Genomic DNA, 12,718 nt, shown 5'->3' with positions numbered 1-12,718 from the left:
TTGCAAGGGGGAGAGAGTATAAAAGCAGAGAAGTCCTGCTACAACTGTACAGGGTATTGGTGAGGACACACCTAGAGTACTGCGAAGCGTTTTGGTCTCTGTATTTAAGGAAGGATATACTTGCATTGAGGCTGTTCAGAGAAGGTTCACTAGGTTCATTCTGGAGATGAGGAGGTTGACTTATGAAGATAGGTTGAATAGGTTGGGCCTCTACTCATTGGAGTTCAGAAAAATGAAAGGTGATCTTATTGAAACATATATGATACTGAGCGGGCTCGATAAAGTAGATGCAGAGAGGCTATTTCCACTCATAGGGGAAACTAAAACTAGGGGACATAGTTTAAGAATAAGGGGTCGCCCATTTAAAACTGAGATGAGGAGGAATTTCTTCTCTCAGAGGGACGTGAATCTGTGGAATACTCTGCCCCAGAGAACTGTGGAGGCTGGGTCATTGAATATATTTAAGGTGGAGATAGACAGATTTTTGAGTGATAAGGGAGTAAAGGGTTATGGGGAGCGGGCAGGGAAGTGGAACTGAGTCCATGATCAGATCAGCCATGATCTTATTAAATGGCGGAGCAGGCTCGAAGGGCCAGGTGGCCTACTCCTGCTCCTATTTCTTATGTTCTTATGTTGCCGAGATATTAGCTGAGATTGCCATTTCCAACATCAGACGATGACATCTCCTGGAACATGTATGTGAGCAGATATCAGGCGAGCTTGGCTGTGGAGCCTCCCATGCCAGCTGACAGCAATGGTCTCAGCACAGATGATGAACAAGCGGCTGGTGGAGAACTGGAGGCTGAAACGGCACCACAGCAGACAAAGAGGAGGTGGGACAACAAATTATTACACTTCACCATCCGCAGCATTGGAAGATCTACTCCACATTACTTTATGACAAAGGTTGGCTTTGTGCGCTTGATCATAGAATCATAGAAAATTACAGCACGGAGGAGGCCATTTTGGCCCATCGTGTTTGTGCCGGCTGACAAAGAGCTATCCAGCCTAATCCCACTTTCCAACTCTTGGTCCGTAGCCCTGTAGGTTACGGCACCTCAAGTGCACTTCCAAGTACTTTTTGAATGTGATGAGGGTTTCTGCCTCTATCACCCTTTCAGGCAGTGAGTTCCAGACCCCCACCACCCTCTGGGTGAAAAAGTTTCCCCTCAAATCCCCTCTAAACCTTCTACCAATTACTTTAAATTTATGGCCCCTGGTTATTGACCCCTCTGCTAAGGGAAATAGCACGCTATCTAGGCCCCTAGATTTGATGTCCACATAAAATGATGTAGCCACAGGATGTTTCTGAATTTGAGCCCGCTGATGGATGGGAGCGTAGAAAGATCCTAAAGAAACGGAACTGGGATAAGAGGGAAGCCAACAGATGTCCCCCAGGCCTACTCTCAGCAACTCTGCTCGAGCAATGAATGGTTAACTTTGCATCTGGATGCCAGTGCAAGGCGGTGGGGCAAGGGATTCAGGAGGAAATATTGTGTGGGAGTGACTTTCCTAGGCAGAACCTGTCATGTATGTAGACCATGTATACTAACTGTATAGTCACATAAGGTGTGCCACCAGAGGGCACTGCGGTGGGAGACCTGAGGGTCACCTGCATAGGTGTGCAGGGCCCAGCATAAAAGGCTGCCCACCATGCTTGTGCCTCACTCTGGAGTTACAGTAAATGGGACTCCAGTCACAACAGCTCATATACAATACTAGACCTCATAGAGTCATTCATAAGCGTATTAAAGACATAACAGAACCGATAGAAAAGAAACTGTTAGCATGAAACGCAGCTCAAAAATAAAGGAGGTGATTTGAACATTCTTCTGGGCTGACACCAGACTTGATTGGTTTTGCTGAACCATTGCTTTTGAACGAGTGCCAACTGAAAAGTATCCTCTTATTCTGTTATTGAGTGAGCCAGTGACCCAGCGCCTCCCAACACACAAGCAAAAATGACCAAGCAGCTGTTTAGTCCAGCTGATGCCGATGAAACATCTGGCTGGCTGAATGCACTGGGCTATGACCTGAGACAAAATATACTCAACAAAGTATCTACTCAGAGCTTCAACGCTGCAGTCAGCACACCCCGGGGGTTAAATCAATCTTCCACAGCAGCACCGAGCGGCTGGGCAGCCTGCTTCACGCCCGGCCCCATTTTCATTACCACTGACTTCTTTTGAAATGAGTATGTAGTGGAGTGTGAAAAAGACTGTCGATTCGCCTTTCCTTGATTTGAGGTACTGCCAAAAAAACAATGTCATAAGAACATAAGAAATAGGAGCAGGAGTGGGCCATTTGGCTCCTCGAGCCTGCTCCGCCATTTAATAAGATCAGGGCTGAATCTTATACGTTTCAATAAGATCACTTCTCATTCTTCTAAACTGCAATGAGTATAGGTCCAACCTGCTCAACCTTTCTTCATAAATCAAACCCTTCATCTCCGGAATCAACCTCGTGAACTCTACCACAGAAAGTTGTTGAGTCCAGTTCGTTGGATATATTCAAAAGGGAGTTAGATATGGCCCTTATGGCTAAAGGGATCAGGGGGTATGGAGAGAAAGCAGGAATGGGGTACTGAAGTTGCGTGATCAAGCCATGATCATATTGAATGTTGGTGCAGGCTCGAAGGGCTGAATGGCCTACTCCTGCACCTATTTTCTATGTTTCTCTGAACTGCCTCCAATGCAAGTATATCCTTCCTTAAATACGGAGACCAAAACTGGAGGCAGTACTCCAGGTGTGACCTCACCAAGCCCTGTACAGTTGTAGCAGGACTTCTCTACTTTGAGACTATTTCACCTCCCTGTCAGCTCCATCCTCTGCATGCTACCAAGCCTCACCCACCTTGAGCAGATCCGTCTCCAACCAATCAGGATGTCACACAGTGTGGGTTGTGCATTGCAATGTTTTACAGCGAATGTATGGAGTGACCCTTCCTCGCAATCATGTCTGCTTTGCGTTCTTACAGAATGAGGTAAGAATATCATAGAATCATAGAATAATACAGCACTGAAGGAGGCCATTCGGCCCATCCTGCCTGTGCCGGCTCTTTGGCAGAGCTATCCAATTAATCCCTCTCCCCCGCTCTTTCCCCATAGCCCTGTCTGGATTATTATCTCAAGGGAGAAAATATAAATGGGTTTTCGCATGAGACTTACTAAAGGGTCAGGATGGGGGAAACTTTACATCGCATGGTGTACTTACTTCCACACATTACTATAGTCAGATATTTATTTTGCTAGAATACACAGCTCTTTAAAGGTTCAGTTATTGCGTTCCTTCTTGGGTTTCTTGTTCCCACATTGATAAACCGGTCACCTTTTATTACATCTCAGACAGAATCTCATCTAATCACTCCTGTCCTCCACCCTGCCACATCCTTTCCCCTGGTTCTGCACTTGCTTAAAATCTCTAACTTCTAGTTCTGATGAAAAGAACATTGAGCTGAAACGGTAACTCTGTTTCTCTCGCCACTGATGCTGCCTGACCTGTTGAGTGTTTTACAACGTTTATTTTGGCCTTTTCCTGATCCTAATATCCCCTTTGTTCTGAACTCCAATTGATCGGGTGCATGGACAACCTGTCCCTAAGTGATCACGAAGAGCAACACCCGAGGGAGCTGGAGATTCCATTCCTTTCTCTATGGAAGTTTTCGTACCTCCCCACTCGCTCCTTGGAGAACAGTGTGAAGTGGGAGAAGGAATCACGGGCTGATTAACAGTCTACAGGCTCCTTCCATGGCCATTAGCACCTTTATAGAGGCCGATAGGGTGATTAGCCCTATATGGTGGGAGGATTGTATGGGCTCCCACCACTCATACCATGAGTGCGGGACCACCCACACCCACTGCATGTCAACCAAGAATTTAGAGCTGTGGTCTTCACTCACAGACCTGTCTGGAGTTGGGTTCCAACTTCCTCACTCACAGGTGGGAATACTACTCCACCTAGAGGACAACTAATGTAATAATAATAAAAGGTCATGTGGCAAAGTCACACGATGACAGTTTCTTGTAGAGAGTGTGTGTGTTAGAGAAAGAAAGACAGACTTGCATTTATATAGCGCCTTTCATGACCACTGGAGGTCTCAAAGCACTTTACAGCCAATGAAGTACTTTTGGAGTATAGTCACTGTTGTAATGTGGGAAATGCAGCAGCCAATTTGCGCACAGCAAGCTCCCACAAACAGCAATGTGATAATGACCAGATCGTCTGTTTTTTTGTTATGTCGATTGAGGGTTAAATATTGACCAGGACACCGGGGATAACTCCCCTGCTCCTCTTCGAAATAGTATCATGGGATCTTTTACATCCACCTGAGAGAGCAAACAGGGGCCTCGGTTTAACGTCTCATCCGAAAGACAGCACCTCCGGCAGTGCAGCACTCCCTCAGCACTGCACTGGAGTGTCAGCCTGGATTTATGTGCTCAAGTCCCTGGAGTGGGACCTGAACCCAGTACCTTCTGACTCAGAGGCGAGTGTGCTACCCACTGAGCCACAGCTGACACTGATAAATTGAAGGATAAATGTTGGATGGTACACCGGGGAGAACTCCCCTGCTCCTCTTTGAATACAGGATCTTTTACATCCACGTTGTCATGTATGCAAACTCTTTGTATTCACCATGTAACTATGTATGATGTACCACCTGAGGGCGCTGCTGTTGGAGGCCCAGGGGTTTCCTGGTGGGCAGGGGCATATAAAAGGCAGCCAGCCATGTTGCCTCTCACTTTGCAGTCGTATTAAATGGACTGAAGTCACACAGCTCTTACTCACAGTACAAGGCCTCGTGGAGTTATTCGATGGTAATTGCAGACATAATACACGTGAGATGGACGGTGCCTCAGTTTAACATCTCATCCGAAAGACAGCACCTCGGACAGTACAGCTCTAACCTCTGGGGTGGGGTTTGAACCCCATGACCTTCTGACTCCGTGGCAAGGGTGTTACCGACTGAGCCTAGGATAAGTATTTAGAAGCAATGAGCACTGATCGGAGGCAGAGCCCCTGCTTCTCAGTGTGGTACCAAGCGAGTATTTTCGTATCATCGTAGAAATAAAGGCACAGGGTGGGAGGGTCTGGTCAGGGAAATGATCGAACAGTGTCGAAGTTTGGTTGAAGTTTACTTCAGCCGCTCACCTTGGTCAGCCAGCCTCGGACAGATGGCTTCGACTCAATCTGCGTGACGACAGGGCTGGCCAGCTGAACCTTCAGAATGTTCTGGAGCACTCGGATCCATTCCTCCAGGATGTTTGGGGAGTCGGCAGTCAGGTAGTACGTCCTTTTCTCCGTGACCAGCTGCAGGAAACACAAGCAACAACCAATCACGACACGGGTCCTCTTCAGCCGTTTGTGAAAGGGCTGTGTTACTCAGGTTACCTGCTGTGAGGCTGCACTGCATTGTGCAAAACACCCCGCGCTGTGTCTGGGCACATTGAGTATGTTGGCTGCAACGTGTTTTCGGAAAAACTGAACTTAACCCAATACAATTTGATGTTATGTGATCCACTTTGTGTGGCTGGTCACATATCGAGATTCTTTTGGGGACATTTTTTGCCACGGAAAAGATTTGGAAACAGAGTTTGAATATCGGGATATTAAAACAGCGTATTCGCACACGTTTTTTAAACAAAAGGCACCTAGACGAAACGTGGTTAATACGCTGTGAGGGTGAAATTGGCCGCCTTTGCGCCTCCAGGGGGCAATAACGGGGCACTGCCGGCTCTGCGACCAGGCGCGGTGACAGTACCGATGCCCGGGAACGTGCCTTGCAGAGATTAGTGGTGGCGGAAATCCCAACGCCATGATCCCCAGCACCCCGGAGATCGTGACGTTATCCGTTGCGTGTCACCCCGGATGCAAACTTCAGTTCCGCCCCCTGCAGCATCACCCATCGCCGGGCGTCTACACCGGCAGCTGCAGGAAGCCTTGTCAGGTAGGCCAGCCGGGTGGGGAGCGGTATTTAAAGGGATTGCCGGTGAGGTGGGGGAAATTATTTAATTGAGCCCTCATGGTATTTTTTTTTAACATTTACTCCTGTTGCGATTGATCAGCCCTGCACCGTTAGCGTGCTTGGGGCTGATCGTCGCAGATCGCGGGTGGCATCGGCAAGCAGGGGATTCGATTTATTGCAGAGCCTGGAGCAATCGCCCCTCCCTTTAAGGGAGGGAAGGAGCCTGTGATCCCGGTGGCGCTGCACTCTGCTGTTACCGCCCCTCCTGCCTGATTTATCGCTCCAAGGGAAGTGGTAATGCTCGATTTAATACTCCACTTCCCTCCTGGAGCGCTAAACCGGAAGATTGTGCCTGCTAGAATTGGATAGCGCCCAGCGATACTTTTGTGCTCCCGCTACGCAATTTCTGGCCCGATAGGTTCCCCCCCAAAAGCGGTCAGCACATAAACAATTTGTTAGCCTGTCTTAGTATTCGATAAACACTTCACACTCATTGTGTTGGGAAGTCTCTGGTGCCATCTGATTGTGAACAGAGAGTAAAGAGAAAGCCCAGCATCAGTACTCTCACAAGATACTGAGAGCTGACATCATGCTGTAAGCGGTGGGTCATTTGTGGCGGACGGGTGGCGAGGGATCGTGGCGGACGGGCAGCAAATGAGGATATGGGACCCAGAAGAGCCGAGGGCCCAGGGGCAGCACGGGCCAGCCCACACTGCGATGTGTGCGTGCACTAGGTCCGTGCAGCACAGCAAGTCTCCACTCGTCTTGGTTAACCCTTGCCACTGGACCAAGACCTAGCTCTGTCAAGCCCGTGTGGTGGCTGGTGTGCAACGGTCACCACACGTTAAAAAAATCCACGCACAGGCATCTTCCACCCCCTCAACTAGAGTTCAGGGTCTGGAATATCGGATCCTTCATTGAAACACCTGTGAACTCATGTGGAAGCAAGTCATCCTCGTTCGAGAGACCGCCTATGATGATGAACAGAGATATAGAACAAAAAGGGACAGAAACAGTCAGCAAAGGCTGTGAAGGCAATCGGGCTTTTGAAACAGAAAGTTGCAAGGACAGGTTTTGATCAGGTACAGAGGTTTAGCACGCAGGAGGGCAGTTAAGAGTTATTTTGTTTAGGTCAAGTAAAGCAACCCATTGCTGTAGGAAAGTGTAGTGTGTTCATTATTTTATATTAACACACGAAGGTAAGTTTTACTGAATGAACTAAGCGAATCTGATAACTGGCACTCTGTATGTTCAGTTGCTCTGCAATAAAGTAACTTAACAATTTGCAGTAAATGTCTCAAGGGGCTTCACAGAAGCATAATCAGACAAAGATTGACATCGGGCCATATAAAGAGATATTCGGGCAGGTGACCAAAAGCTTGGTCAAAGAGGTAGGTTTTAAGGAGCGTCTTAAAGGAGGAGTGAGAGAGAGAGAGAGAGAGAGGAGAAGAGGCTTAGGGAGGGAGTTCCAGAGCTTAGGACCGAGGCAGCTGAAGACACGGCCACCGATGGTGGAGTGAAGGAAATGGGCGACGCACAAGAGGCCAGAGTTGGAGGAGTGCAGTTTTTGGAGGGTTTGTGGGGCTCGAGGATGTTAGAGATAGGAATGGGCGCGGCCATGGAGAAATTTGAATAGAAGGATGAGAATTTTTTTCAAAAAGAATTGAGGTGCTGTGGGACCGGGAGCCAATGTAGATCAGCGAGCACAGGGGTGATGGGTGAGTGGGACTTGGTGCGAGTTAGGAGACGGGCGGCAGAGTTTAGGGTGAGGTCCAGCTTACAGAGGGTGGAAAGTGGGAGGAGGCCGGCCAGGGGAGCGCTGGAATAATCGAGTCTGGAGGTAACAGAGACATGGATGAAGGTGTCAGCAGCAGATGGGCGGGGACGGAGGTAGGCGGTCACACCCAGCACGAAGCAGGGATGGATGCTCGGCGCGGTTGTTGTGCTCGATGACGATGGGAGGTTCTCACCTGGAAGGTTTGTGCGCCCTCTCCACGAACGATGCGACAGGAGGAGCTGAGCTCGATTCGGCCCTGCGGCTTGCGGATGACGTCACTCTGCAATGCCGATGGGAGAGAAACAAAGCACAACATATTGTTAACAATTTACCTGCCTCTTCGAAAGTTCAGATACCTCCAACATTTACTTCAGTTTACTCCTCCCAGTGTATTGCCGCTCCTCTCCTGCTGGTCTCCAGTCTCCAGCCGTCTTGGTTAATCCTTGCCACTGGACCAAGACCTCGCTCTGTCAAGCCCGTGTGGTGGCTGGTGTGCAACGGCCACCACACGTTAAAAAAATCCACGCACAGGCATCTTCCACCCTTCAGGATGTAGTTCGGGACCTGGAGTATTAGGTCCTTCATTGAAACACCTGTGAACTCATCCTTTTTTGGCTTGGAAGCAAGTCATCCTCAATACGAGGGAACGCCTATGAATGAATGACTCCGCTCCTCGAGGCTCTGACTTGGGGTACTCACGGGGGACTTGTAGTACAGGATCTCGCCATTCCTCAGCACAAACCATCGTCTCTTCCACATCGTCACCTGGCCTCCCATCTTCAGCAGATAACCAGACTTTTCTAAAGGCTCCTGCAACCAAGACAATTGTAGATGGATCAGCGAGTCTGCATCCACCCGAGTGAGAAAACTGTGCCATTTTTAGCAGGGTCTAAGGGAGGAGTAATTCAAGGATTTAACTCTCCCAGATTGCCCGGGATTCTCCAGTGCTGCAAACACCAGCAGAAAAATCATAGGGACGTTAAAGAAATCGGAGATGGGGGAAAAATTGGCTGTTCGACTGACAGTAGGGTATCATCCAATCAGGTAATGAACAGATTGTTTGCTTTCCAATTTCTCATGGAAAGTTGGTGGGGTGGGAGGATGGACATGTCGGACGACCAATGGCAGGAGACCAATGACAGGAGTGTGGGAGCGGGCTGGTTGGAGGTCCTGTGATGACACTTCCCGGAATGCATCCAGTCAGAGTTGGTAACCCTAGGCAACAGCTTCAATCAGTTCTGCATCCCCCCCAATTCCAGCATAACATTTACCCCGCAAGCTGGTCAAATATACACCCACAGGATCCCTTTTACTGAGGGGTTTTAGTGGAGAGCAAGGACCAGACTGTAGGCCACCACCAAGGTTGAAAGTGAAGGTGTAGGAGAGAAGATACGATAAATTAGGAAGAAGTGGAGCATGACCACACCAGCATAGACCTGTTGGGCCCAATGGCCTGTTTCTGTGCTGTAAGTAATACGAAATACTATGTAACTCGTTAGATGACACCAAGCTTGTGTTTTCAAGGCCCTCACTAATTGAGGGGGTGATCTGATCGAGATTTTAAAATGTTAAAAAGATTCAATAGAGCAAATACAGAGAAACCATTTCCTCTGGTGGGGGAACAAGGGGACATAATGTTTAAATTAGAGCTAGGCTGTTCAGGAGTGAAATCAGGAAGCATTTTTCACACAAAGTGGAGTGGAAATGTGGAACTCTCCCAAAAAGCTGTGGAGGCTGGAGGATAATTGGAGCTTTCAAGACCGAGACCGCTGGATTTTTGTTGGGTAAGGGCATCGAGGGATATGGAGCAAAGAAGCAAAAATGGAGTTAAGATACAAATCAGCCACAAGCTAATTGAACGGCAGAGCAAGCTCGAGGTGCTGAATGGCCCACTCCTGTTCCAAATCTCCTCGGAGAGGAAAGGGTCAGGTAAATAGTTCTATAGTTTTGAGGTCCTTGGAAAGAATGAGTTAGAAACAGAAAATAAGTGTTGGAGTAAGCCATTCGGCCCTTCGAGCCTGCACCACCATTCAATATGATCATGGCTGATCATGCAACCTCAGTACCTGATTCCTGCTTTCTCTCCATACCCCTTGATCCCTTTAGCCGTCACATCTAACTCCCTTTTGAATATATCTAACGAACTGGCCTCAGCAACTTACTGAGGTAGAGAATTCCACAGGTTCATAATTCTCTGAGTGAAGAAGTTTCTCCTCATCTCGGTCCTAAATGGCTTACTCCTTATCCTTAGGGACTTCCCCAACATCGGGAACATTCCTCCTGCATCTAACCTGTCCAATCCCGTTAGTAGGAGAGAGTGCAATGATTCTCGGTTCCAACATAGTGATGATGTCGGAGAAGGAAGAATGTGTTGGGTGTTTCAGATCAATTTTCTGAGAGGCAATGACAACAGTTGTATTGGTAAAATAGAGAGAGAGAGAGAGAGAGAGAGAGAGAGACAAAGGCTGTGACAGAGCGAGGGTCGAGGTGAAAGAAGGATCACTTGTCAAATGACAATTCTTTCTCAGATCCAGGATGGAGAGGGGCGGTAACAAAGCCTACCCAGATTGAGGTATTGGACGCACTTGCCCTTTAGCGACATCGCGAGTTGGTGAAAGGAAATTGAGTGGCTGGGTCCAGAAACTGAGCACCTTGTCCCGCATTGACCCAGATTGAAAACATCATCAGTTGGTGTCTTTGGCCCATTGCATACCGCCGATGTCCTTTGTTCCAAGGCTCTAAGCTCAGGATTTCCCCCCTAAACCGCTCCACCTCTCTCTTTCCTCCTTTAAAACACTCCTGAAAACCTACCTCTTTGACCAAGCTTATGGTCACCTGTCCGAAAATGTGGCATGGGGCCAAATTCTGATTGATTATGCTCCTGTGAAGCGCCTTGGGAATTTTTACGACATTAAGGTGCTATATAAATGCAAGTTGTTGCTGTGCTCAACCCCTCCATCCTCAGTTATTTCCTGCCATAACTGGCTTGCTTTATTTTTATACAAACATGGGGTGTAGCCAAGAGTAATTGTCACGAGGAGAGATTTGACCCTGGGAGCACAGGAGGACCAGATAAGCTTGGAAAAATTGGATATTTTTCCCTTTCCACCTTTTTATTTTACAAAGCCCCCTCCCATTGTTTTCTCTTTCCCAGGGCAGCTGGTGATGATTCCACCATTCACACCCCGTCTAGACTCATCTTTTGTTTGCTAACGTGCCATTATCATCCCATTTTTTGCCCATCATCCCTTTTGTCTCTCTAATCTCTCCTGCCTTCCACCCTATCACAGACCTTCCCTTTTGTTCTTTCCTCCCCTCCCCCTTTCAGTGCCCCTGCACTTCCTGAATAATCTATTACATCTCAAACTTTTCCAGTTCTGACAAAGGTTCACAGACCCGAACCGTTAACTCTGTTTCTCTCCACAGATGCTGCCTGACCCGCTGAGATTTCCAGCACTTTCTGGTTTTATTTCAGATGCCAATATCCCCGGTATTTTGTTTTTGAGTTTGTTGTAGCTTGTAAAGGGACATGGTGAACTGATGGACAACAGTCGGGGAGGGAACTGCACAGCAGAGATGGTGTCTGGGGCTTGTGTGCTGTGTACAGCGGGATTAATGCAGGCAAATAATTTTGGGTTTGAGTGTGATTGTTTCGCCCCAGGGACATTTGATAGGCCCCTGAAATCCCTTACGCCGACGTCTGATCCAACATTCAGGGCCCGAACGCAGTGGAGGAAAGGTCTGCGGATAACCTACGTTGCAGGTGCTCTCCGTGGAGTAGACGGAACAGGTTCGAAGGAGCTTGTGCTCAGGCTCGGAGTAATCGCTGTCCATGGAGCAGGCATCGGGGGGGATGGCATAATCACTTTCCGAACTGACCGAGGACATCGAGACCCCTGTGGAGAAAGGCACACGGTGATTCCTCCCTCCTTCGTAAACCGTCTCCAACAAATCCAAACGCACACATTAACTATGGCCAGTTATTGAGAACATAAGAAATAGGAACAGGAGTAGGCCATATGGCCCCTCGAGCCTGCTCCGCCATTCAATAAGATCATGGCTGATCTGATCATGGACTCAGCTCCACTTCCCCGCCCGCTCCCCATAACCCTTTATCGATTAAGAAACTGTCTATTTCTGTCTTAAATTTATTCAATGTCCCAGCTTCCACAGCTCTCTGAGGCAGCGAATTCCACAGATTTACAACCCTCAGAGAAGAAATTTCTCCTCATCTCTGTTTTAAATGGGCGGCCCCTTATTCTAAGATTATGCCCCCTAGTTCTAGTCTCCCCCATCAGTGGAAACATCCTCTCTGCATCCACCTTGTCAAGCCCCCTCATAATCTTATACGTTTCGATAAGATTGCCTCTCATTCTTCTGAATTCCAATTGAAGAGATAGGAACAGGAATAGGCTGCGCAATTCAATGAGATCGCGGCTGATCTGTATCTTAACTCCAGCTACCCACCTTGGTTCCGTAACCCTTAATACCCTTTCCTAATAAAAATCTGTCAACCGCAGCTCGGACATTTTTAATTGATCTCTGGCCTCAGCAGCTTTTTGGGGGGGGGGGGGGGGGGAAAGAGTTTCAGATTCCCACTTCGCTTTGTGTGAAGAAGTTCTTCCTGACATCACCCCTGGACAGCCTGGCCCTAATTTTAAGGTTATGCCCCCTTGTTCTGGACTCCCCCACCAGAGGAAGTTTCTCTCCATATATCCTATCAAATCCTTTAAACATCTTAAAAACACGTGAAGTAGCTCACCCCTCGTGGGGTGAGCCAGCACAGTATAACCGACACCAGAAATCCTGTTGTGCCAAGAAGCCCAGCCTGTACCTTGGTGTCTCTGTGATATTGTCCAATCAGACAGGCGGGGCATTGGTCTGCTCTGTAAACCCAGCCCTCACACCCTGCCTCACCTTTCTCAGAGCACAATGTGAATGGCAGGCTGATTAAAGTTAAATGCAACCAAAAGTTAATC

The 12,718-nt window shown here is 48.2% G+C and overlaps 2 protein-coding genes across 2 annotated transcripts in view; one reads left to right on the top strand and one right to left on the bottom strand.

Moving 5' to 3' along the window:
* Positions 1-12,718, bottom strand: part of plekhh1 (pleckstrin homology domain containing, family H (with MyTH4 domain) member 1) — a 140,271-nt gene that overhangs the window by 41,113 nt on the left and 86,440 nt on the right. Inside the window, exons 11-14 of the mRNA XM_070878820.1 lie at positions 11,496-11,635; positions 8,439-8,549; positions 7,933-8,019; positions 5,149-5,307 (exon numbers count right to left, since the gene is read on the bottom strand). Coding sequence (XP_070734921.1) covers positions 5,149-5,307; positions 7,933-8,019; positions 8,439-8,549; positions 11,496-11,635 — 497 coding nt within the window. The remainder of the gene's footprint in view (positions 1-5,148; positions 5,308-7,932; positions 8,020-8,438; positions 8,550-11,495; positions 11,636-12,718) is intronic.
* Positions 1-12,718, top strand: part of pigh (phosphatidylinositol glycan anchor biosynthesis, class H) — a 93,957-nt gene that overhangs the window by 79,977 nt on the left and 1,262 nt on the right. The gene's annotated exons all lie outside the window — the stretch shown is intronic.

The sequence above is a fragment of the Pristiophorus japonicus genome, chromosome 4 (assembly GCF_044704955.1).
Source record: "Pristiophorus japonicus isolate sPriJap1 chromosome 4, sPriJap1.hap1, whole genome shotgun sequence".
Lineage (NCBI taxonomy): Eukaryota > Metazoa > Chordata > Chondrichthyes > Pristiophoridae > Pristiophorus > Pristiophorus japonicus.
This window is presented reverse-complemented; position numbering and strand designations above follow the sequence as displayed.